Below are 26,924 nucleotides of genomic sequence, written 5' to 3' on the forward strand. Positions count from 1 at the left end.
ACACCAACGCGGAAATGGAAAGTCAAAACAAAAAATTCTGTATATATTATCAATCAATTAAAATTAGGCTTCAAGAAACCAATATGTATTATACACTCCATTATATACTATCACAACAATTACATACAGTATCAAAAATTTATATGAGTCTTATTGGTGCGGTTGAGCACCCCGGCTACCCAAATCAGCAGCAGCAGTGGCTGCTCGATTCAAAGCACCCGACAACCAAAACGCTCCCTTGGAGAAATAGCTACTGTTTACCACACTGTTTGCAGCAGCAGCAGCACTTCTTCCGGTTGCTGACACCGCCGATTTGGTCACATCACACACATGGTACTTCTGATCCACAGCTTTAACAGCTTCCATACCCGCAAAAATCTTATCCGCAAGCCCAATTCTCTCCGTTAACTCTGCAACCTTAGCTGCAGCAGTTGCAGTAACTTGGTGAGACTCATCAAAAGCTTTCGCCTTCCCCAGCGTGTATTTTCCCTTGGCCACCATGTCCTTGACGACTCCCTGAGCCATAGCTACTGCTTCTCCAGCACTAGGAACATATTGACTTCTCCCTGGGTCGTTCTACAAGATAAAACATTCAATTACTAAACAAGGACTATACAACAAACTGTTTCTGAAGACACGTATATACAAGGCATACAGTTGTTTCCGTTTCATCTTCAACTCTTGCTGAAGGACTGTTCCACATATCGAATTCATCTACATAGTGTCCCCAGCGTGTTATGCATACACGTTGGTCCAAAATCGTGGCACCCTAACAGGAAAAAGCAAAACAACAGAGTTAAGCAAATACGGAGTTGCACAAATATCAGGAAAGATAGCTACAACTGAATTAAAGTGTTCTCAGCAATATTTATGCAAATAACACAGGCAATCTAAAATAATTGGACCTGTAAATTTCAGGAATAACCATAATATAATCAACTTACAGCTAATATAGACTAAACAGAACAATGATAACAATATCTACTACAGCAGTGTAACAAGAAATGCAATGCCATAACTTTAGGAGGTTAAGAATTTATAGACCAAGAACGAAAGTGCACATACCTATACAGGCAATAGAAATTTCATTGACGATCTATATTTTTAGTTATTTACTTAAATAGACAGCTCAAATTAATCCATAGCCCTAAACCCTAATGAATTGCAGACAACAATAGAGAATGTGAAACAAAATTTGACCACCTACAACATCATTTCTATTTTAAAGCAGAGGCAGTTTTATTGAAAACCCAGGAAAGAGTTTCCTCGAAAGAAAAGGATACAACATCAAGTGCATTGAAATGTTTACAAACGGATGTATACATACAGCATAGACGTCAAAAACGAAAACTAAAACTAAACCAGCAATAACAACACTGATATTGATATCGAATACCAACATTGTTAGAAGCTAATGACTATCAAAACACTCTTTATCACTATTAAGTAGAAGACTTCCACATCTAATTCTTGGAATATATTTTAAAGAAAATGTTTGATCTGAATACGGACAAATGCAATTTGGTAAGAAGAAATGGTTAATAAACCAATACTCACACTAAGCAAGACAGCGGTCTCTTGAGAATATGCATTCTTGAATGTCACATATGCGGTACACGCATAATCACCCGACCTGCGTAAATCCATTCAAAAGAAAGTAAAATGACCCATAATCACAAAATGTGAACTAGAAGTTTAGAAAATACCTGACAAGTTCAACACGGTGAATAGAACCCGAAAAGGAGAAAAAGTCGTAAAGATCCGTCTCCGTAGTTTTAGGAGATAGGCCTGTAACTTCTACATCATACCCTTCTGCATCCATAATTCCTATCATTTCAGTCGAACACAAAAAATTAAAACCACCATATGAAAGTATCTCTACTTCAACAAAAACTTTGATTCTCAATTAATTCAACTACTAATCTAGCAACCAAAACAAACTAACTTAATTGAGCAGCTGATGCATCAAAACCCAGGTGTTTTTTTTTTATCAAATTAAACCCTAGGTGTTAATTAATCATTGTGATTGAATGAAATTAAACGAAATTCGAATATAAGGACTCAATAATAGCATAAAATTAGTCAATTACCTTGAGTTTGTTTGAATAAGAAAAGAAGAAGCTTGTAGATTCAACAAAAGAGAATAGCTTTCACTCTTTTTTTTAATTTTTTTGAAACTTTGTTTGTTTGGCAATTTGGTTCGTTACTGTTACGTAATGCGGCGGTTATGCAGTAGTTTCTTTTAGGATTAACTTATTTTAAGCTCCCTCAACTTACGTTTTTTATTTATTTGGTTCCTGAAGTTTTATTTAGTCCTATTTGATCTCAAAATTTTGATATTTGATCTTATCTGATCTCTGAAATTTGATTTTTCGATGCTTCGAATCCTCAAATGGATAATCGTCTATTATATGGTCTCAAGGAATAGTTTTATTGTTTTTTCATACTTGGAAATAATTTTATTACTTTTTATCAACTTCACAAAGCATGGTACAACACCATCTTCATGAATCGCGACCGGCGCTAGGGTATGGGTAATGTAGTACCAAAACCCGTAGCTAGCCATTCAATTAACATATAAACACATAAACCTGCAGAAAAACCAATGCTCGGGGGCAACCGAGACTTCAGCGTAAATCTAGCAGTTATAATATTTAACAGTTAATAAAACATGCTTATCCAATTCCGAGTCTAAAATAGATTTATCATAAACCAATGTAAATAATATAACATGCCAAAGAAATATAACTAGTCGAACCAATCCGACAAAATATATAATAATAATAAAGACGTCTAGTTACTACTGCGGTATAAGAATAAAACAGTTTTACAGTTTATCAAAAATAAATGGAACCTCCGAAGAAAAGTAAATGCGGAGATCACCAGACTCTCTCAGATCATAACCCTGGGAAAAATTGGGAAAACAACGGGGTCAGATATACTGAGATGAGTTTATACCACTATCTACATTTATTAAGTGGAAAACCTTTAAAACCGTTTAAAACATTTAATAACGATATTTCGAATAATAGTTGGAACCCTAATCCACAATTCTAAATAAATAACATAATCCAATAGGTCTGGTCCCGAGAGCTGAGCTACACCGAGTTACCACTGACCACACTTATACCAGAGTCCCGAGAGTTGAGCTACACCGAGTTACTCTACTTGGTCCCGAGAGCTATGCTCACACCGAGTTACCACATTACCATAATTACCTTTCCCAGATCATTACCGGTGCGTATACAGTCCTAATGATGCCCATTAGGTAGCATGTTCCAACTAGAAGCCATAAAAACAGTTCGAAATATACGTACAGTATATATATTTAATATTAAAATAACAATTTACTTAATAAAGCGGTAAATAGTAAGTACAAACTCACTGCTTGCTAATCCACGTGAAAACCGGCAAGCAACTAATCATGGTTCGCCTCTGGAGCCCGAACAATAGACGGGGCTAGACAAATAAAATAATTATTAAAAACAGACCCTAACTCTAGAGAGTACTAGACACCACATAGGACTAGCACAAATAACACGTCGGAATAACACAAGTCAGAATACACCAAAAATACCCATTAGGTAATAAAGCCCAATTAATACAAGTCTATTGAGTTCTCGCTTAAAATCCAATTTATAAATATTATTTAATAATCTTTAAATAATGATTAATTTTCCAAATAGTGGGTTAGCCAAATTATCATTAACTACCAAGCTAACCTCACTTGTCGGGTGACCCAAGTCTAACCCGACTCAAAACGTTTATCAAATATAAACCGGACTTTATATTTATAAAATAATTCCATAAAATAATAAACCATTTTAAAAGCGGAACTCAATAACTTCAATTTCAAGTAACCCAAGTTACAACCCAAAAATCTAACCATTTTAAGTTTATAAAAGTTTAGGGACTAAATTGTACTTTAGCCAATTAGGGACTAAACTGTACTTTAGCCAATTAGGGACTAAACTGCACTTTAGCCAATTTGATATCCGAAATCAAATTAATTGCTTTTGTTTATAATTAAACCAAATATAAAGTTATTAACCAAAAATCCACTTAATTAAGTTATAACATAAGTTCAGGGGCTAAATTGTAATTTAACCAATTTTATGCAAATTTGATATTCTTAATTAAATCAAATTACCCGAGTAATTATATTTGTTAAATTTATAATAGCTATTGTTTTCAACTTAATAATTATAAATCAAATCTAAATTCAAATTATTAGTTAAAGTTTAACATTAAGGATTTATTTGATTTGAGTAAAACATTTTGGTGATCAAAGTGAGCAATTGATCATCTCTTTGCTTTTGAACAGCAACTTCCCCCGTCTAGCCATGAATACCAAATAGAACTCCATTTTTCCTTAGCTACTGGATTACTTAAACAAGAATTCAATCTCAACTAAATCAATCTATCTCACCAAATATAATCTAACAATAACTCAAGCAATATCCATAAATTCGTAACCAAACAAAACAAAGAACAAAATCTACGGTACTTAGAATATTAGATTCACAGCGGCACAAAACCGAAACGATACTTCCATTGATGAACAAACTAACATTCCATGAGATTCAGAATCATGAATCAAGCAAAATGATAACCACATAGAAGGAAACCATTCGGCAGCAACAATTCACACCCAAAACAGATTATACAAGTTTCAAAGCGGAAACCGTACGACGATTGAAACGAGTTCGATAACGTACCGTTCAACAAAAATGAGGTGGCGGATCGAAGGTACGCGAGTCTAGAATCTCTGGAAACAAACGGTTTTGATTTCGATCTAGAAACGAATGAGAACGATCAGAAATACGGAGTTGCCGTTTAAGCCAAATCTGAAATTTTACAACGCAAAGAATCTTACCGGAGCAGCGACTTTGGAGGATGATAACAGCTTCGTTTCTCCGAGAAAGATCAAGAGGATGGTGGCTAGGGTTTAAGAGAAGTGTGGTGGAGATTTTCTGTCAAGAAAATGTTTTTAAATACCGCACGTATCTAGGTCAAAAACGGGTGACAAAAGGCCCGGTCACTAAGCTCATTAAGAGCTGCTACATTCTCGAACGAGACTCAGCCTTTTGGGCTGAGTCCCGTTCGGGCTCGTACGAGACCAGACTTGAAAAATCATGGGTCTCGTACGAGACCTTGTGGTTTCGTACGAGACTCATGGGAAAAATCTTTTTTTTTTCTTTTTGAATTAAAAAAATTTAATTGGTTGAACCATAAAATTAACCCCAATCCCGAACCAACTCGAATCAAACCGCTATCATCGAAGTTACTTCAAAACGACCGGAAAATTGTCGAAAATTATCGATAAACAAATATAAAATTTTACGGGACATTACACGGGCATTCATTTGAGAACATGAGAAAACAAAAAATTTAAGTTCATGGACCAGATAAAAGAAACATAAAATTAAGGGATCAGATAAAACCAAATCGAAGTTTAGGGATCAAATAAATAAAAAATGTAAAATTTAAAGGACATGAAATGGATTAATCCGTTTTTATGGACTTCTTACATAAATGACTCGTGAAACAAATATCTTTTTTCCCTGAGATAAAAAATTGTTATAAATTAGTTATTTTTTATTTATTTGTTTTCTTAAGCTCTCCTTTTAAGCAAGCGAGCAGCGAGCCTCGACGACAAAGCTTATAGACTCGGGAGCAGTGTCGATAGTGATAGATGTTAGTTAGCAATGAAAGTTTTTTTTAAAAGCTGTAATATGCGTTTATCGATGGCATCGTTATCTCTTCTTCTTTATATATGTTAATTTTTTTTCTAATTTTTTGTTTTTTTTCCTTCTTCGATCTAGTGATGAAATTATTACCTAACCTTTAATTAGGAGAAGATAAATTATAAAAAAATTTAATCGCTAATAATTCTAAAATTTAGAGTTTGAATTTGTGGAAGGAAAAAAGAGATAATTTCAACATTAATCTTTGTCTTTATTTTCATTAGAGTTGGTGTCTTTAGAGCTTAAAAACTTGTTTATTTATCCAGCAGATTTACCAATTGAAATATAAATTTTTTTATATAAACGTACCCTTATTTTTTATAATACATATAACTAGGGGTGAGCAAGAACCGAACCAAACCGAAAAACCGAACTGAACCGAATTTCATTGTTCGGTTTGGTTTTTCGGTGAAAACGGTTTGATTCGGTTTCTATTTTAGGTAAAGTTTGGTGTTCGGTGTTCGGTTTGGTTTGGGTGTTTTAAAAACCGAACCGACCGAAAAACCGAATTAACCGAACTTTAATATAAAAAATATATATATTTTTAAAAATAATATACATATATACTTATATTTATATTTTTGTCTTTATATCTTAATTATTATTGATATATGAATCAATATTTGTTATTTCAACATATATGGAAGTTTATTAGACTTTAATTATTTAATATTTCAATTAATTTTAATATAAATTTTTTTTAAAAATAAAAAATAGTGAAATTCGGTTTTAACCGAATCGAACCATACCGAACCGAAATTTTCGGTTTGGTTCGGTTCGGTTTTTTCACCTCCAAACTAAAAGTTCGGTTTGGAAATTTTCCAAATCAAAAAAACCGAAAAAAATCCAACCAAACCGAACCGAACCGACCGATGCTCGCCCCTACATATAACATGTTTGATAATATGTATAAGCGATTATTTGAACTTATTTTGATACTCTAAATATATTTATAATTGTAATATATCAATATTTCCTTCATTTGGTTTGAGAAATGGGCATCAACTCGTTTCGTATTTGATTTCAATAATTATATAAACAAGGCAAATAAGCTCAAAAACTACTCACCTTTCAATTCTTTTTCAATAGCACCCTGACCTTGCAAAAAGTTCAATAGCATCCTATTTCGTATTTTTACATTTCAATGGCACCCTAATATAAAAAAATTAAACAATTTTATTATTATAATTTTATTATTATAAGGATGAAAGTATTTAAAACAATATTATTTAAAATATATTCAAATATACCCTCTCCTCCACTAATTAAGAAAATATCTAAACGTATCCGACCCAACCGCTCGACCCGTCATCTTTTCCGTCCCGGCACCACCCACTGTCAACCCACCGTCGCTCGTCCTCCATAGGGAAGACGAGCAGATTCAAATCTGAAAACTGAAGCTTTAAAGCATAGAATCCACAAGAACAAACAGTTCCCTGAACATGTTCGACGAAATTCCTAAGAGAAATTAAAGAAAAAAATATGTGACTCTAACATCAAACCCAACTTAATCCATTAAAAACCCAACTCGATTATAGGATAATAATAAATAAATAGATTAAAAATAAATGTGAAAATACCCGAACTTCTTTTTCTTGGGCGGTTCATTGAAGAAAATTTTAGTAGCAGTCATGAAATCAAGATTATCTAATTGGCGATAAGTTCCATCGTATCTAGTAATACTTGATTCAATCTTGTGTTTGCTGCTGTTATTGGGAGTGGGTTTTGTGGTGTTGGTGCAGAAATGTTGTCTTTGAATGAGCTTCAATCGGAGGAATGTGGGTCTGCCGCGAAACATTGGTCTTGTTTTGTCATCAAACAGTAATTATTGCACACTAAATTTGTTGCGACTTCTATTCTTGCATCCTCACATTCAAGTCTGCTCGCGTCCCATGGGAAGCGAGCATATCTGCTCGTCTTCCCGAGGAAGACGAGTTTGTGTTCCTCAGGAAGACGAGCAAGTCGTCTTCCATGGAAGACGATTTCCAACAATGGGTCTGACGTGATTCCGGCATAACGGGATCAGAAGTATTTTATTTAATTAATTTATATGAAATAATTTATTTTTATTTTTTTTAATTTTAGGAAAAAGATGGTCTTTTTGTATAATTTATAATATTAAGTAATATTTAAAATATTTGATAAATTTGAAAGACATTTTCTGAATATTATCCAAGTGAAAAGAGTTTAATTTGATACTTTAGGGTGCTATTGAAACGTAAAAACACGAAATAGGGTGCTATTGAATTTTTTACAAGGTTAGGGTGTTATTGAAAAAAAAAATGAAAGGTGGGTAGTTTTTCAGCTCATTTGCCTATAAACAATAATTATATGTCTACTTTATTATAAAATGATGTATTATATTTACAAGGGTTGAATGAAAATCCATACACCAACTTTGATCTAATTTGCAACTACAATATAATCTTTTAAACGTGGCAATATCGGTAATGAACTTTCACTTTTGGCAAATCGATAATTATTTTTTGGGACAATTTTTTTGAGTTGGAAGCCGGAAAGAACATGTATACTGGCACAATGGATTCCAGTATTTGCCACGTAATTTGGCACGTTTTCAAATGAAATCACAAACTTTAGCGTAATCTGCAATTACAACACTAATTATAAAATGTTTGACAAAAACAGGCATCAAAATTTACTTTTTGGCAAATCGAAACACCGTTTATTTTCCAACATGTCAGGGTACGTGAAAATCCCGAGTTCAACCTCAGCAAAAATGTCCTAGAAAGATATCAGTATATCGATTTGTCAAAAGTGCAAAGTTCATTACCGACATTGCTAAGTTTAAAATTTTATGTTGTAATTGTAAATTAGCTCAAAGTTGATGTATGGATTTGCATTTAACCTTATTTAAAATAAAAGGTGAAAATAAAAGGTGAATAGCATTATATTATATTCTCTTGTTTGAAGTGTTTATATTTTTCATTTGCTACTATTGTGAGGCTCTCTGTGAGCGGAGCGAGGTTCAGGGTCCGCTGGCCCAGACTTATGGGTGACTTCGGATCTGGAAAGGTTTGAAATAATGGAGTCTCCACCTAGTTCAACAAGCAAATGTCTTTTATACCGACTAGATAACCTTACTCGCTTTTGAGTAAGATTATCGTGCGTCAGACCAAAAGATCGGATTTGTGGACCGCCCAAGACTCGTGTGCTTATCTTATAATTTACTAGTTTATTTACAGGACCTATTCGGTTATCTCATCTCAACATTCATACAGTTCATGATATAATTTGTTGGAAATTAAACACATATGAAAGTGGTAAAGGGATTCATATAAGACGCGCATATGACTCAATTCTAGGCAGGTAACGAATACTTCTAGGCATACATCTAACCCTGGCGGTTTCTATCAAGTAGTTGAATAATGGCTGGTCTTGATTAGTTTACATGCATAAAGCCAAAAACCGAATGTCTAAGTGAGATTGGTTTTATTTTAAGTCATCTTGAAAGTTTATATTACATTTTACATGGCAGTCTTGAGATGTCTAAGTGATTTGCTGGAATTGTTTGATTTGATTGCTAATTTGATGAGGTTAGTCCTTTAGCCTACTAATATTTGGATTTGACATGTTTTTGGCTAAAGCGATTTAAACATATTCAACATACCTATGGGCAGGTAGTAAACATACAAGGTTAGGAATACCTTTTAACCTCGTCGATCGGAGTGTCTGGCACTCGATGCGTTTTGACCGTCAGTGTGGTCAGAACTGGGTATCGAGTAAACATAAAAATTCTTCGTCTTGTTAATACGAATCCACTGGTTTGAACTGTGATCGATTCGTAGTTCAAACATACCCGGAATCCCTTCCGGAAGTTTTTGATTTCGTCGATCGTGGGCTTCAGGGCCTCGTTGGCTTAGCGGGTTACAAGTTTGCTCTTTGAGATCTGAATTAAATAGGGACATGCCCTTTACATTAAATATTATAAGACTACATTCAAAACAGTATACATGTGCTCAAACAGGACCCAATTTCGAGCCCAAACGTGCCTGGAAACACAAAAATAAGGTCGGACCAGGTCCAGAAGGATGTGGAATCAATTCTGAGGAGGGGGGGAATGAAGATCTCGGCGCCACTCTGAGTGGCAGCGGCACCACTCTATAATGGCGCCGACGCCAACAAGAACTAGCAGTAGCGCCGGTTCTTGCTGTATTTAGGGAGCTTTTTTGGGTTTCGGGAACATGCAATAAGAGCTCCAAAACACATCAAAACACACAAAAAACATTCTAAGTATACTGGAATTGAAATTCAACAATTAAACATGCATTAATCATCCTAAAGCACGCTCTTCAGTTTATTATATGTCTCTGTTTAGTATGCTTATTATAGTGCGCGATCAATAAGAATTGTATATGTTGAGATTTCTTTGGAAGGGTGATGCAAATTCTTGAGTGTTGAGTCAGGTTTCTTGGAAGGTTGTCCATGAGGATTTTTAAAAATGAGGATTATAAATTTTCTAATTTATATGTTAGAAATCAAATCCTTTTATTTAAATGAATTTGGCGAGTGAGGATGAATAGTGGAGATTCTACTTTGGTTCAATGTTATCTCGAATTGCTCTTTAGTGGTTGATTGAAATTTTCTTTTATTTGGCGATGTAAGGAAATTATCGTTTATTTGGAGAGGCATTAGAAAATTATGTCGCAACGATGTTGATAGTTGGCTAATTGCCATAGCTAATTTAAAATTTAAGGCAGGTGAGGGGGAAGTTTTTTTTTTATGGAATTATAATTGGATGGGTTATGGTCCGACATCGAAGCTTTACCCACGCCTTTTCAATATTTTGAACCAAAAAAGAGCCACCATTAAGGATATATGTGGAGATAGATGGCGTTGGCAGCTTCGTTTAAGGGGTAATGAACTTCTTTTGTTTGTTGATTTGCAAGCTAGGTTTAATTCTCTTATATTTGGTGTGGGTCGTAAGGAAGAATTTTTATGGAATTCGAGTTCAAGAGTTTTTACCACTGCTTCGTTTTATGTGTTTCATGGGAGTAGAGAGTTTGTTGGTAGTTTAGCTGCTGGCCATAATTTTTCAACAAGTGCAGGTCTAGTTCGTTCAATAAGTGCAGCTGTTGGATATAATATTTCTATAGCAGCAACTTTGTTCCATTCAACAAGTGTAGGTGTTGTTCATCATCCAAATGTAGAAGTAATCCCCACCTCTGTGGCAATAATAGCAGTTGTTGTTCTTCATCCAAATGTAGAAGCATGCCCGACTTCTTTGGCAATAACAGCATGTCATCTTCAAAGTGACGCAACAGTCCGACATTCTTTTACAAGAGCAGTTTTATGATTCTTTGCAAACAGCAGGTTAGCCATCTTTGTTGTCAAAGGCTGCTCCTTAGTTGGTCGATGAGGGTTCGGCGATTACTCAGAATTTGGTTATGCAAGTTCAAGCTTGTTTGGTCTTCTATATATAACACCTCCTCGAGTTAAATTCTTTATTTGGCTTACTTTGTATAATTGAGTCCCGTCTCTTCAACTTTTGGCTATTCGATCTATTGTCTCTCTGAATAACTCAACATTTTCTATATGTGGTGTGGTTGAAACGCAAGATCATATTTTGATTCATTATAGCTTTGCCAGAGATATTTGGTGTGATATTTTTTGAAAACTTGAGGTGGTTTGGATTTCTTCTTTGTCGTTTGTTGATTTAATACTCAATGGCAGGAGATTACTCCAAGAGGTCCGTATTGGAAACTTTGACAAGTTTTTTGGATGATTGTAGTATGAGAAATTTGAAAGTGCAGGAACGATAAAGTATTTCATAAGAAGGCTTCTGATAAATATGCAGTTATTTTTAATTACTTCTCTAAGGCGGCTTGATTTTTTAACAACTCTATTGAGATTTTGCTTTTTCAGGATTGGATATTGTTAGAAATTCAAATTGTATTTTTGTCTCGGATCCTTGATGTTTCCTTTGCTTAAGTCGTAACCTCCCACGTTGTGCGTATCACTTTTTAAACGAAATCTTAAATTTTGATTATGATTTCTAATATACTTATTATCTATCTATACTATATATAAAAGCACGGATGGGGAGGGGGGGACAGGCAAATTTACTGAATAATCCTTTTAAATTTACTATATATAAAAGCACGGATGGGGATGGGGGACATGCAAATTTACTGAATAATCCTTTTAAATTTATTACTAAATAAAGGTTTTATAGTCATTAACTAATTAGTTATTTAATTAATCACTATTGTATTTAAAGTCCTAATTAGAATAGGTAGCTAAATTATCTCCAATTTAGTTGTTAGTATGTAAAAAATAGCTAAATTGTCTCCAAATTAGTAGGAATACCTATCTTTTAGTTTGATTTAATTACAAAATTAAAATATTGTATTTAGTAAATATATTATTATTAAAATTTTAATTTTATTATTTTTAAAGATATTATTAATAAAATTAAGTTAAATATTTAATTATGGTTATTATAAAATCAAAAGAAGAATATATTATATTATATTTATTTTTATAAAAATTCTTAACTAATTTAATATTGATTATAAATAAAAAATTGTTATAATTATAATAAATTTACTAATATGTACATTGCCGAATTACGTTACGAGTCACGTGCATAGCACGTAATGCGAAACTAGTATATATAAAAACACGGATGGAGGGGGGGGGGACAGACACATTTACGTTAATGTCCTTTTCACTTTATAAAATATAATTCTTAATTAAAAACTATTAAAATAATATTAAAGTTAGAGTGCTAACTAAAATAAACTATTATGTTAAAATAACTATTGAAATTAGAGTACTAACTAAAATAAATTATTATGGTGAGATAATTTTCTAGAGTACTAGCTAAAATAGATTACTTAAAATATTTAATAATTGGATTAATTCCTAAAAAAATCACGAACTTTACACGAAGTTTCATTTTAATCATGACTTTTAAGAGTTGTCACTTAAAGGCACGAACTTTCAGTTTGTTTCAAATCTATCACCAAAGTAAAATTCAGTGTATTTTATCCGACTAAAAATTCCTAATCCTACATAATCCAAATGAAAGATAATAAGATTTAATGTCGATTTATAATTTACGTCTTTTATTATTGGTTTAATGAAAAATTTAGTTAACAAAAATACACTTAAATGATAGATTTGAAACAAACCGAAAGTTCGTGCCTTTAAATGACAACTTTTAAAGGTCATGATTAAAATGAAATTTCATGTAAAGTTCGTGATTTTTTTATGAAATTAACCCTTAATAATTACTATTTTAATTATTTTTTAATGATATAAAATTTTAAATAAGATAAACTACTTTAATTATTATTTTAATTATTATTTGATATTTTTTATTTAAATTTTCTATAAATATAAAATTTAATATCAATTAAAAGTACTAAACTATTAATAAATTATTTAAAATATTAAATAAAATAAACTATTTCTAATTAACTATTATTTTAGATATAATTTAATAACTTTTTTAAAGAGTCACGCTACGAGTTACGTGTTAAACACATTTTGCCGTTTCTTGTGATTTGTAATATACTTATTATTCATAAAAAAGAATTGAAAATGTGGGGGGTAAAGTCATGTGTGTTATCGACTGTCAAATTCAAAAATATATTATTTTGGGTCCATTCTTGATCTTGAAGTTCTCTCTTGCTATGTGTTTACACCGGCCCAAATAATCACTGGATGAAGAATTTCATGTGGGCTTGTTAGGGAATCAGGCCCAAACAGAAGCCTTTTTATTATTGCTTTTTATATTTAGGAATTTGTAACTCATTAGGAGTGATTTTCTATTAGAGTCTAGGTTTTAGTTGAATTAGGAGTCTTGATTATGAGAAGCTATAAATAGCTCAGAGCTTCATTATTTTTGTATCAACAAATCAATCAATCAAAAACCAAGCCTAGTTCTTTTTATCTCGCAATCTCCGGATTGTTTTAATTTAGGAGTAGTTTTCGGTATTAATCTTGCCTGAGTTCATAACTCCCAGATTATTACTTTTAGATCACGTGGTTAAGTGTTTTTAACCAAACAAGCCCTGCGAATATCTACATAGGTTCGTTAAAGTATCAAACCTCAAACCGATCCCAATTATAAATTCAAAGATTCGAGTCCGAAATATTTCCAGGCGAACATCTTTTGGCGACTCCACTGGGGCCCAGTTTATGGTTAGCACAAAAACGGACTTTAAGGACGATTCCAGGCACGCTCGGTCCATACGCTGACAACAACGGAAGGAAGGTGACATAGTAGACGAATCGGATTCGGATAGATCTGAAACCATGGCCAAGGACAAACAGGTGAACCAATCAAACAAGGTGCCGAATACAACGGATACCGAGGGGAACCTGCCTAAGAACAAGAATGACGACGCGACCGATGATACGATGGATTACTCACGTCAGCTTCCTCCCTCTCGCCCATCTTTATCACACGCCGATTTCTCGGCCATGAGGGGCGAGATAGCGTAGGAGAACAAGCAGATGTTCGACGGTGCTATGCATCAGATGTCCGAAGTAATGAGGAACATCATGGCCGACCAGACGTCGGTCCAAAGGCAGATCCAAGGAAATTTGGACGGCCTCAACAAGGCGATGGAAAACCTGGGGCGATTATTTTCCGGGCAATCCACTGCCGATCAGGGGTACAGAAGGGCCGAACAGAACCAAAACCGAGCCGTTTTGGTCAACCAGGTGGTTCGGCCGAACAACAACCCAACAAGATGGGATATACATATGGTTCCGTTAAGCTCTTGACGAGGAACGAGGCCGAATTCTCAGGAAGGGCCGATCACCCGGGGGCAAGCTCGTCAAACCCACAAGGCGAAACTAGACCACAAGGGGCAGCTACTGGAGCCAACACCCAGGAGCCTAACGTGGGTGAACGATCATGCTCTGAGGGGGGCGATCCAAATATATACAACCAAGGGCAACTCGTGGACATGCTAGAAAGGCTCGGGGTGGACTAGAGACCTATGCCTCGCCTATCGTACATGAAGCCATATCCATACTGGATCGACAAGTTATACCCTTTCCCAAGGGGTTACAAGGTGCCGGAGTTCAGTCTATTTTCAGGCGAGGAGAAGGGGAAATCGACGGTTGAACATGTCGCCCGGTTCTCAGCCCAATGTGGCGAAGCAGCTGCTCACGATTTCTGGAAGCTCCGGCTTTTCGCCAGCTCCTTGACAAAAATGGCGTTTACATGGTACTCTAGATTGTCGCCCAATTCGGTGGACACGTGGAAGGACCTCGAAATCCTCTTCCATGAGGAATTTTACAGGGCACCGCCTGATGTCACTCTGGCCGACCTCGCCCGAATCTCGCAGCTACCAAGCGAATCGGCAGAAAAGTATATCGGCCGATTCAGGAACCTCAGGACTAGATGCTCCACCAAAATGTCTGAGGCCGATTGCGTACCGATGGTGGTAAGAGGAATGAGTTTTGCCATGAGGGAGCACTTCGAGGGCCATATGTTTCGTGACTTGTTCGAGCTAACGAACAGGGTGACGAGCTACGAAAGACTCCTCCAGGAGAAGGAACAGAGGAGAGACGCATCCAAGGGAACCTATTACAAAGACCAGCTGGACGTGGCCGTGGTGTCCGACAGCGAGGATAGCGGTTCCGAAGATGAAGTCAACATGGCCGAATTTTTAGGAACGAAGCCCCTGGAATGTTCGGCCTTGCGAAAGCCCGGCTTCGTTAAGAAAAATAAGACTGCGGTGGTACAAAAGGAGTATTCGTTCGACCTAACCAAAACCGACGATATATTTGATGCCTTGTTGAAGGATGGACAGATCGCCTTAAGCGAAGGTCATGTAATTCCGCCATCGGAGGAGCTGGTCGGTAAGGATTATTGCAAGTACCACAATTCCTGGAGGCACAGCACGAACAATTGTGTAAATTTCAGAAACGTGATCCAGAAGGCGATTAATGAGGGAAAACTTCTGTTTCCAACAAAGAAAGAGGCCGATGTTAAATACGTGTCCATTAACACCGTTCGGCCCCACTTTGATAGCTTCCTAGAGCAAGGGCAGATACAAAGCAAGTGGAACCCTAGAAGGCCCAAGCCGAGAGTAGAGACCGATGGTTCAAAGTGGCGAGGAGAAAAAGGACGACCTCAGCAACAGAAGAGGAAGCGCCACAACTCGCCCACTGCAGATATGACTTGTCCCTCATGCAGTACGTGTTTTAAGGTCAAGAGAGGCGAGAACACGAGGGAACACCCCAAGACCTTTAAACTAAAATCGCCCACAGAGCAGTGGCAGAGGCATGAGCCCCAGCGGAGGTCTACCACTAACGTATTCAAGAGGATATTTCGGCCAACGGAGGAGACCCCTCGTATGACGAAAACCCAAAAGAGGCGAATGCAAAGGCTGCGACAGGAGTCGCGAGCGAATCACGGGGCAGAAACGGCTCCTAAAGAGAAGCAAGGAAATAGACCAATAATCGAGAGATTGGGGGCAAGGAACCAGGCCGATGAGGGTACCAAATCGCCTGAACGGCGAAATACCAAGGTCAGGAAGATATGGGTGCCTAAGGTTGAGAAACAAGTGGGCGATTTGGCCGACATGACAGCGGTTCACAAGGATGACAAAGATTCCAGCGGCCGACCGTCCTACAAGGACGTACTCGTATCGCACCAGGGTGGCTAGTTGAAAGCAAGATTGCCCAAAGACCGCGAGGTCATTGTTTCGCATAAGAAGGGAGTGTTAAAAGCTTGGGTCCCGGTGGTAAGGGACGAATACGGAGTAAAGGTGGTGACACTCCCTGACTCATACAGAAGTAAGCCCGGGCAGAAGGCGACGTTGGAAGGCGATGTGATCGTTCCGGAAGGAGACAACGCCGACAGTACGGCGGTAGTATCTCTTAGCAAACCTCCAACGAGGATGACAAGGCACATTCGGCCACTGTACATCAAGGCTGATTTGAACGGGGTTTCAATCAACAGGGTCCTTATCGATAACGGGGCTGGCGTTAACATACTACCGGCGAAAATGCTCAAAAAACTGGGCATAACGCGGGATCAGCTTGACCCGACCGATGTTTATATGACTGACTTCGCAGGAGGCGAAATGCCGGCCGAGGGGTACATCACCCTCCGAATAAAGGTAGGGCGAGTGGAAACCGAAGAAGGGTTTTTCGTGGTCAACGCCCGGGGCAACTATAACATCTTACTCTGCCGAGATTGGATACACTCCAACATGTGTATACCATCAACCATGCATCAAATGCTCTTCATATGGCGAGATGACGGTGAGGCCGAAGTTGTGCAGGGCGACCCCAACCCCTTCGGCGAAGACCATAACGTGCTTGAAGCATGTTTATATGATGAGGAAGTGCGCAACATACAATCCCTTAGTTCGAGAGGAGAGCCGAGCGTTCCTCGCTTGCTTGTTAACTCGGATCGGCCGGTATCAGTGACCCTAGGGGGCAAAGGCCGATCCACCATCCTTAAAAATTCTTAATGATAGCACGACATAAAGAATTGAGGGAGAAGATTAGGCAGTTAGCCTCGCTGTATGATATTACATCGGCCGAATGCATCTACGAGGATCAAGATCAAGACCCAATAAGATCGCTGCAAGTTGGGGATATACGATTAGCGACCGGGAAGTTGGAAGATGATCCCGCCCAAGTACAAGACGACCTCCTCGAGGTGAATCTGGGGACAGATGATTCGCCTAAGCCTATATATATCAACGCAGGACTGGACGAGGGATTCAGAGAACGACTGGTCGCTCTACTCATGGAGTTCCGCGACTGTTTTGCCTGGTCGTATGATGAGATGCCAGGCCTTGACCCTGATATCGCCGAGCATAAGCTTCCATTGAAAAGTGGGTTTCGGCCATTTCGGCAACCTCCCCGGCGAATGTCCAGGGAAGTGGATACTCTCATCCAAGATGAAATTAAGCGGCTGGAAGATGCCAAGTTTATTCGGGAAGCCCAGTACACAGAATGGCTCTCTAACATCGTACCGGTGATGAAGAAAAACGGGAAGCTAAGAGTATGTGTGGATTTTCGAAACCTCAACCTGGCCACACCCAAAGACGAATACCCGATGCCAGTGGCCGATATGCTCATAGACAGGGCGGCAGGACACACGATACTCAGTTTCCTCGATGCACACTCTGGGTACAACCAAGTTCCAATCAGCAAAGAGGACATCTCCAAAACAGCTTTCCGATGCCCCGGGCCGATCGGAGCGTACGAATGGGTAGTGATGTCTTTCGGCTTGAAAAACGCGGGGGCAACAAATCAGAGAGCGATGAACAAAATGTTCAGGGGCCTTGACTGCCTTGAAGTTTACATCGACGATGTCGTAATCAAATCAAATACCGGCAAAATCCATCTGGCCGACCTCCGGACAGGTTTCGAACGTATACGACGTAATGGGTTGAAGATGAATCCTCTTAAATGCACATTCGGCGTTTCGGCTGGAAACTTCTTGGGTTTCTTGGTTCACCAGCGGGGGGTAGAAATAGATAAGAACAAAGCCAAGGCGATTATCAATGCTGTACCACCAAAAACCAAGAAGCAGCTCCAGAGGCTTATCGGTCAGATCAATTTCCTCAGGAGATTCATAGCAAACACAGCGGGCCGACTTCGCAGCTGGAGTGTTTTGCTAAGAGGAAAAGAGACTGATGAGTGGATATGGACGGACGAGCAACAGAGGGTGTTCGACGATTTAAAAGGTTACTTGGCAAACCCTCCAGTTATGACCCCTCCAAAGCCGAATAAGCCATTATTACTATACCTATCGGCTGCACACGAGTCCCTAGGATGTATGCTCGCCCAAGAGGACGATGGGGTCGAGAGAGCAGTCTACTATTTGAGCCGAGGGCTGACGGAAACAGAAATTCGCTATACCGACATAGAAAAAATGTGTCTATGCCTATACTTCACGTGCTGCAAGCTGCGATACTATATGTTGCCGGTCGTAGTGTACGTTTTGTCCCAGACCGATATCATTAAGTATATCTTATCAAAACCATACCTAAGGAATCGGATTGGAAAATGGGCGATTGCGATGTCCGAATTTACATTGGTGTATGTTCCCCAAAGAGCAGTAAAAGGACAAGTGTTGGCAGACTTCTTGGCCGATCACCCTGGTATTACCCTCAAGGAAGAAACAGTCACGTTCTTCGACATCGCCATATGGGAGATGTGGTTCGACGGGTCCAGGACAAGCCAGGGGGCAGGCGCGGGAGTACACATCGTCACACCCTTGGGGGCATCCTACCAGTTGTCATTCAGACTCCAGTTCGAATGTACCAACAATCAGGCAGAATATGAGGCCCTCATATTCGGTTTCGAGATTTTAGCCGAGCTGGGGGCAAAGGCGATCAGTTTAAAAGGGGATTCTTTGCTAGTCATTAAACAAGTGACAGGAGAATTCAAAAATGTGAGTCCGAACTACTGGTAAGATATTGCAACAAGGCGAAGCACCTATTCGAAGGCTTTCAAGATGCGAGGATAGAATACACAGAGAGGGCCGATAATAACGTCGCGAATGACCTCGCTCAGCACGGTAGCAGGTACAAGGTAAACCTCCAGTTCCATGCGATAGAGAGGGAGACGCCGAATCTCCACACTGGAGGCATCACCATCGACGAAAAGCAATTCTCCATCTACCAGCTTGATGTTACCCAAGATTGGAGGGCCGAGCTCCTGAAATGGTTCGAAAAACCAGACCCCACGAATAGAAGGTTGAGAACTTTAGCCCTAAATTACGTGGTGTTAGCTGGCGAATTATATAAGAAAGGCTTTGAAGGGCTACTCTTCAGATGCATCGGCCCAAAAGAAGCGATGCTTGCAATGGCCGAGGTACACGAAGGGATAGAAGGCGCTCACCAGGCGGGCCCCAGAATGAGGTGGCTTATCCATAAATACGGCTTTTATTGTCCGAAAATGGAACAGGACTGCATAAGATATGCCAAAGGTTGCGAAGCTTGTCAGAAATTCGGCCCTATACAGCACGTCCCGGCCGAAGACCTGCACTCCATCATCAAGCCATGGCCATTCAGAGGACGGGCGGTCGACCTGATAGGAAAAATATACCCTGACTCGTCAGATGGCCATACTTTCGTTATCATCGCCACTTGCTACTTCACTAAGTGGGTCGAGGCCAAACCTTTGAAATCACCAACGCAAGAAGCTGTGATCAAATTTTTAAAAGAATATATCGTCCACATACATGGATTACCCGAATCAATAACCACTGACCAGGGGACGATGTTCACAGGAGGCGATATTGTTTGGTGGGCTTCTCAGATGAAGATTAAAATGTTACATTCAACGCCATACTACGCCCAAGCCAACGGACAGGCCGAAGCTACGAACAAAGCTATCAAGCTTATAGTTCAGAAGATGATTGAAGAAAACCCGAGACAATGGCATGTGCTCTTATCAGAAGCAGTTTGGGCGAATAGAACTAGCCAGAAGTCAGCCACCGGGACTTCGCCTTTCAGACTGGTGTATGGTTATGATGCAATGTTGCCAATGGAGCTGACAGTCGCATCTACTCGCCGCAGATACCAGAGCAAATTGTCCGAAGACGATTACTTCGACAAAATGGTGATAGATTCTCTTGACCTTGACGAAGAACGTTTGACGGCGCTAGACCATATTGAATCTCAGAAAAGAAGGGTCGAGAGAGCTTACAACAAACGGGTAAAACGAAAGACGTTTACTGTGAGCGACATAGTATGGAAGGCAGTCTTGCCTATCGGCCACAAAGATACTCGGCTTGGCAAATGGAGCCCGAACTGGGAAGGCCCTTTATTGTGGTCAATAAGTTAACAGGCGGTGCTCACTTGTTGGCGAACATTGATGGGGAAGAACACGACAGGGCGATCAACGGTCAGTTCCTGAAAAAATACGTCCCTAGCTGTTGGGAGGGCGTAGACCGTCGGTTATTTGGAGCGAACGAGGAATAGTGTTGTTTGGTTACTATCGCCGAGCATCCTGGAATGTTAAAATTCATGGAAAGCTCAGCGAATATATGTAAACGCCGATCATTTGGTAGTACCATTTACGTTTCGGCGGTTCACACTAGTTGAGTTTTTTCAACGGGTCCTCCGTTTTTCTCAACATATTGTAACTGTTCTTAGTTTTTAATAATAAATAGCGTTATTTCGTATCGGACCAACTACAGACCGATAAGATGAGAATAATCAAACGATAAAATGAGAAGATGTGAATAATGATAAAACTTTCAGCTCTCTGGCCGAATAAACATTGAGATTGAAAAAACACAAGATGCGGCCCCCAGGCCGATCAAAGAGTACTAAAATTCTCAACTATTACAAAAATACAAAATGATAAAATTGTTCTGGACTTAAAATGTTTAAAAATGGCGGAAACAAGCGCCTAGTTCGCTGCGGACTTGGTTAAACTCGGTCATCGCCGTGTCATACTTCGGCTTCATCTTCGAAAGGTCCCCTTTGAGCAGGTTCCGATGCTTCTTCGCCTCTATCCCTTCCACCATCTCTTTGTCCATCGAAACCTCAAGATCGCCAATGCTCTTTTGTTTAGAACTCAACTCACGCTGCATAGAGGCGATCTTCTCTTCCAGCTCCTTGGCACGTGATCGGCGGTCTTGAAGGGTGGTGACAGCAGCTTTGACACTGGCCTTCAAGGAGTCTAGTTTTTCCCTTGTCTCGAGCTCCTGCCGAACTAGCTTGTCATGCTCGGACTGGATCGAGACCGACTCATTATACATCCTCTGAAAAGCCTCCAGGGAAGCCGAGAGCCTCGCCACAGCAGATCAAGCTTCTTTCGTTAAAATTTCAGCAGGAGCCTCGGCCAGAGCAGTCGTCGCCTTCCTCAACTTCTCGACGTCTTTAGGAGATTTGAAAAGCTGTATGCCTTCGTTTTTCATGCGAGCCATCACGTCGAGATAGTCTTCCCAGTTCGGGGCTTGACCGATCACCTCAGTCACCTGCTCGGCTTCAGGAACAGGAAGAGGGTCTTCATTGTCACTGTCCGAGTCCAGGAAAGCTGCTGCCTTGGCCGCTACATCAGTGATAGAAGGTGGAGAGACTGGAATCTGCCAAGTTCGCCCACAATAAAAGATTAGCTGCTAGGCGATAATGTTCTGAAGTACAAAATGCAAAAGTCTTACCTTAGAGGTTGGAGATTGAGTTTTGTCAGCCCCAAGGTTGAGAAATTCGGAGGCCGGGGGCGACAGTAGAGCGGGTGTCTCCATTCTTCTGAGAATCTCCGAGACGTTGGGGGTCTGCGAGCTGGTCGCCTTTGAGCTTTGATTAACCCCTTCAGCGCCTTGGGAATCGCCCATATTCTGTTGATCGCCTTCAGTATGGGTATCTCCCTTTGATGAAGACTGGCAGCTTTGAGACGGCGTAGGGGATGGATTGAACATGGCCGAACCTTGCAGCTCGGTAGGCTTTTTCCCGGACTTCTTTGAAGACTCGGTTCTTCCCTTCTTAGCCTTCGGCTCTTTGACAGAAGTCTTGGCCGATCTTTTCTTTCTGCCCTTCTTGGCCGCAGGGTTCTCTTCCTCGTCGTCGTGCTCCCAGTTGTCCTCCTTTTCGAAGTGAGAAATGTCGACTGAAGAGAAACCAAAGTTAGAATATAAATAAAATCAGTAAACTATAATGATGGATGATCGCCCATACCTGGGATTCTCTGGTAACCGATGCGCACCAGTTCATTTATAGCCTCTTCATCAGGTGGACATCGGATGCCAGTATAAGTTACACCCAGATCAGTTAGATCTACCTTAGGTTTTTTAGACTTCCTTTTCTTAGGTTTTTTAATTGGGGCGATGGTGGTCATATTACATTTAGGGACGATTGGGGACTTATACTTAAACTTTGGCCGAACTTTTTCTAAGAAGAGTTGATAGGGTAGGTGTTTATATTTTTCCTCCCAAATTTTATCCCATTTTTTGTAGAAGTTTTGCCGAGCTATTCTCCTATGATTTTGCATTTTAAGATTCATGCCTGGGCGATCTAGAGGGTCAAATTTGAATTTATAAAAACGTTCAAAACGAGCAATTTCATAGTGATAGCCAATAATACCTGTGAAAGTTTGTCGTTTCGGAGCCTGCAAAAGAAATAAATCGGCATGAGTAGGTTTTCTGTTTAAAGGAGGTAAATCAAAATTATGAAGAGAAAGAATTTCTTTAGGCGATAGGTCGAAAGAGTTTTGGACGATGGAAGTCCATCAGTTGGTGAATTCCGGAGTACAGGAAGGGGTGATGATAGGGCGAGACAGTTCGGACAAAGGAGGAATGTAGGCTTTATTGAGGCGAATGATGTATTGAAGTTCGAAGTAGTTTTCTATAGAGGCTCGATGGGTCCCGCGATTATTGAAGGCGATCAATAAAGGACAGGAAAGGCCTTGGCAGAAGCCAAATTGGCGAGACACAAAGTTTGGACAATACGGTTCGACCCCACTCCGATCATAATCAAGCCCAGCTATTAAGTTTCTGCACTTTAGGGCGATTCCCCAATATGGACCACCAAGTTTTAGTCTTGGATCGGCTTGCACTGCTTCTTCTAGGTCTTCTACATCCCAACCGGCGAGCAACCAGGACGGTGGGTAAGTAAGCTGAAGAGCAGGGCACATCAATTCGGGCGACCTTATAGCATGGTTGTTGAAGACTTGTAGAACGTCAAGCACATGAGGAAGGCGAGTCCCGGCCGATATCAATTGAAAACCACATAATTCGGCTTTGATAGGTGGACCGACTTCAAATAGCTCGGGGAAATATAGGGCGAGCCACAATTGGACGATCCAAAGAGGGCCTCCTGGGCACTTGAAGGTTCTTGGATCTTTCAGGGGTGCTATATCGCCCAGAGATCGATATAGGTGTGCCAGGATGAATTCGCCCAAGTTACACCTTCGACCGTCGGCAAGTGCCGTAGCTAGGAGGAAGCAGTCTTCGGTTACCCTGAAGGACGAGGTGCACAGTATGTACTTAGCAATGAAGAAGGCCAGGAAGGCGATATGTTCATTACGGTCAGGCTTGTAAGGTTCCTCGCCCATGAAAAGCTTCACAAAAGCACCATAGCTTTTCTGCGCCTTGGATAGATTAAACTTTGGAGCATCGGCGCGAAGGTTGGGGTTGATTCATTCGCCGTTGAGAGGAACATTGAGCACACGGGCTAGGTCGAGTAGGGTAATAGTCATCGGCCCATATTTGAAGCAGAAACAATTGACGGCGCTTGACCAGAATAGAGAGGCCCCCATGATGTAGTGTTTTGCTATCGGCCTGCTTGCCTTGCATAGTTCGATTAGATCATGGATGCCGGTGTCGATCCAGGATTGGCGGAAGTGTGGTGAAAGCCTTACTACCCATTGAGAGAACCCAGCATGTTCGATCGGCCAATTTCGGAATGTAGTGCCGACCCAGACCGACGATTGATGGGGTAGAGAAAATCTGGGGGGAGCAGCATCATGAAAGGGGGAGGCTAGGTCGCACAAATGGCTCGGAGAGGTAACAATGGGACCGACGCATATTTGGCCGTAACCCGCATCAGTAATTACCTTAAATTCTGTGTTCGGCGCGTTGGTTCGGACTTCATCGATCTTTGCAGATATTTATTCGGCGAGGTTGTTGGGAGCAGCCATGATTCCTGAAATAGATCGCTCATGTCAGACAAATAAACATAAATAGAAGATCGCTTAAGATAGGCGAGGAAATAAGGGCGAACACTTACCAGGAGAGTTTTTGCGAGAGACTTGGAGTTGCTGAGGAGAGAGAAAGCTTAGCAAAATACAAGAGAGCAGGTGAAATAAGGAAATGAAATGGTATTTTTGTTTAAAAGAGGAAATCAAAGGAAGCCGAAAGGTCATGGGGTAAGGACGTGGCATCGTGGAGAACAGCTGGTGATAACGTGGCCTGAAGGGGGTACCGAAAGGTTTATAGATGCGCACTCCTTTAGTTTCTTTCGAATAAATTGGGCCTCAGTAGTGGGCTTGGAAGCGCTGAAAAAGGAGAACAAGCCCGAAAGATAAACGTTTCAGGCTTGTTGGGGGCATTGTTTACACCGGCCCAAATGATCACTGGATGAAAAATTTCATGTGGGCTTGCTAGGGAATCAGGCCAAAACAGAAGCCTTTTTATTATTGCTTTTTCTATTTAGGAATTTGTAACTCATTAGGAGTGATTTTCTATTAGAGTCTAGGTTTTAGTTTAATTAGGAGTCTTGATTATGAGGAGCTATAAATAGCTCAGAGCTTCATTATTTTTGTATCAACAAATCAATCAATCAAAAACCAAGTCTAGTGCTTTTTATCTCGCAATCTTCGGATTGTTTTAATTTAGGAGTAGTTTTCGGTATTAATCTTGCCTGAGTTCATAACTCCCAGATTATTACTTTTAGATCACGTGGTTAAGTGTTTTTAACCAAATAAGCCCTGCGAATATCTACATAGGTTCGTTAAAGTATCAAATCTCAAACCGATCCCGATTATAAATTCAAAGATTCGAGTCCGGAATATTTCCAGGCTAAGTGTTTTTAACCAAATAAGCCCTGCGAATATCTACATAGGTTCGTTAAAGTATCAAATCTCAAACCGATCCCGATTATAAATTCAAAAATTCGAGTCCGGAATATTTCCAGGCGAACACTATGTAATAATTTAGATATATTCATTAGCATAAAGATCTACAATTTAATCAAAAGTAGTTAATTAGAATTAATATTTATGAAGCTTTGGCAGATGTGATGGATATAAATAGAGTTATATAGAGATCTGACTTTTTTCTTGAAAATTCAATATATAAGATATACCGAAGATAGAAACTGCGCATGTAGAATTACACATACAAATCTTGTTATCGCATAAGCTATTGATAGTCTAATGACCAAAACCCTAGAATATGTGTATCTATATAGAAATTAGCATATCATATACTTGTGGTGGATTCTCTATTCCATGAACAAGCTTCTAATTATTGCTGCTTGAGCACTATTTAAGTCAGTTGAAGCCAAGAGTTCGGATAAACGGTCGCTAAGATCGTCGACTTCTTGATGTAAACTTCTTATATAGCTGCATGTTTCTTGCAGAACCTTTGATGCACACACCTGTGAATTATATTGTACGATTAATTTAAGATGATGATGGTGTAATTAACTAAGAATTTATACAATTAACGAAAGCATACAAAAATACATTAATTGTAATAGTTAGCTAGGAAACAACTGAGTCCCACTCCTCAAGTTGTGTAGCATGTAAAATATTGCACCACATAGAATGAAAGAAATAAATGAGGCTATGACTTATCTTATACTTGAAACAATGAACACCACACAAAATTTGAATGTAATATCAAGAAAACTAAAAATGAAAGTACCTTGCTGGAGCGACTACTGCGAATCTCTGGAATAAGTTGTTGCAACTTCGAAACAAGATCGATAATCTGATCATCGGAAATCCTCGAAACACCGGATTGCCTTGAACTACGAGATCTCCTGCTTGACATTGTTAACTTATATGAAATGTAGCAGCTTATAGCCAAGTTATGGAGAGACTAATATCAGAGTTGAAACAAAATTAAACTTATACAAGTGTGTTGGGATAGACAAGTATGGTGTAATTAGGTTTATATAGAGAGAAAAATAGTTCTTCCAATTAAATAGAAAGGTAAGGGAGAACAAGACAAAGTGCATGGGATAATTATTTTTATAATTTTGGAAGATAAAACAAATCAAGAAACAGATTCTACTTTATTTCTTCTACTATGTAATCAAATTCTTGTAAATTAATATTAAAATTAGCTATGAATCCACCTAGCTTGAGAAAAAAAATTAATAATAGGAATTTTTTTTAATTTAAATGAATTTTAGAAAAATCATTTGAAACTAATATTAACTATATTTTATTTATTCACAAGTTATTTTGACAATTTTATTAATTTATACAATGATTGTATGTAAAATAGAATTGAGTAAAACATAAGGGTTTTTGAAAAAAGAAATAGAAAGAGATAGGGCATGGCAGTGTCGTGTGTGTGTTCCCAAACTGGGGTTAGAGTTCAAGTGGGTTCAGGGAAATATGCCTCTTAATCACCCAACGGCTCGGCCCTTCTTGTGTCACTCTCGGCATGCAGACTCACGTTATCTTATTTTTCTTGTCATTTTAATTATTATTTTTTATTTCATTTTATACTATATACGCCCTCTATTTTAATTTTATATATTAATA

General features: G+C 39.1%; 2 protein-coding genes across 2 annotated transcripts; both read right to left on the reverse strand.

Annotated features, from left to right (window-relative positions):
• Positions 1 to 17: 17 nt before the first annotated feature.
• LOC126686776 (binding partner of ACD11 1) lies at positions 18 to 2,208 on the reverse strand. Its single transcript, XM_050381005.2, has 5 exons — positions 2,091 to 2,208; positions 1,707 to 1,827; positions 1,558 to 1,633; positions 656 to 769; positions 18 to 576 (listed from the first exon to the last, which is right to left on the reverse strand). Exons 2-5 carry the CDS (start codon positions 1,820 to 1,822, stop codon positions 151 to 153), a joined length of 732 nt encoding a protein of 243 aa, XP_050236962.1. The 5' UTR covers positions 1,823 to 1,827; positions 2,091 to 2,208; the 3' UTR covers positions 18 to 150.
• A 23,257-nt stretch (positions 2,209 to 25,465) lies between these two features.
• On the reverse strand, positions 25,466 to 26,336 carry LOC126688310 (transcription factor PRE6). The gene is made up of 2 exons (XM_050382962.2): positions 26,074 to 26,336; positions 25,466 to 25,804 (listed from the first exon to the last, which is right to left on the reverse strand). Exons 1-2 carry the CDS (start codon positions 26,200 to 26,202, stop codon positions 25,649 to 25,651), a joined length of 285 nt encoding a protein of 94 aa, XP_050238919.1. The 5' UTR covers positions 26,203 to 26,336; the 3' UTR covers positions 25,466 to 25,648.
• Positions 26,337 to 26,924: the final 588 nt, after the last annotated feature.

The sequence above is a fragment of the Mercurialis annua genome, linkage group LG6 (genome assembly GCF_937616625.2).
Source record: "Mercurialis annua linkage group LG6, ddMerAnnu1.2, whole genome shotgun sequence".
NCBI classification, from domain to species: Eukaryota; Viridiplantae; Streptophyta; class Magnoliopsida; order Malpighiales; family Euphorbiaceae; genus Mercurialis; species Mercurialis annua.

Bases quoted from the DNA above. Each gene is read 5' to 3' on its own strand.
- LOC126686776 (XM_050381005.2), bottom strand. From the start codon at position 1,822: ATGGATGCAGAAGGGTATGATGTAGAAGTTACAGGCCTATCTCCTAAA. The intron at 1,634-1,706 runs GTATTTTCTAAA...GGATTTACGCAG, and splicing joins CACCGTGTTGAACTTGTCAG to GTCGGGTGATTATGCGTGTA. The intron at 577-655 runs GTATGCCTTGTA...TTTATCTTGTAG, and splicing joins AAGATGAAACGGAAACAACT to AACGACCCAGGGAGAAGTCA.
- LOC126688310 (XM_050382962.2), bottom strand. From the start codon at position 26,202: ATGTCAAGCAGGAGATCTCGTAGTTCAAGGCAATCCGGTGTTTCGAGG. The intron at 25,805-26,073 runs GTACTTTCATTT...TATAATTCACAG, and splicing joins GCAGTAGTCGCTCCAGCAAG to GTGTGTGCATCAAAGGTTCT.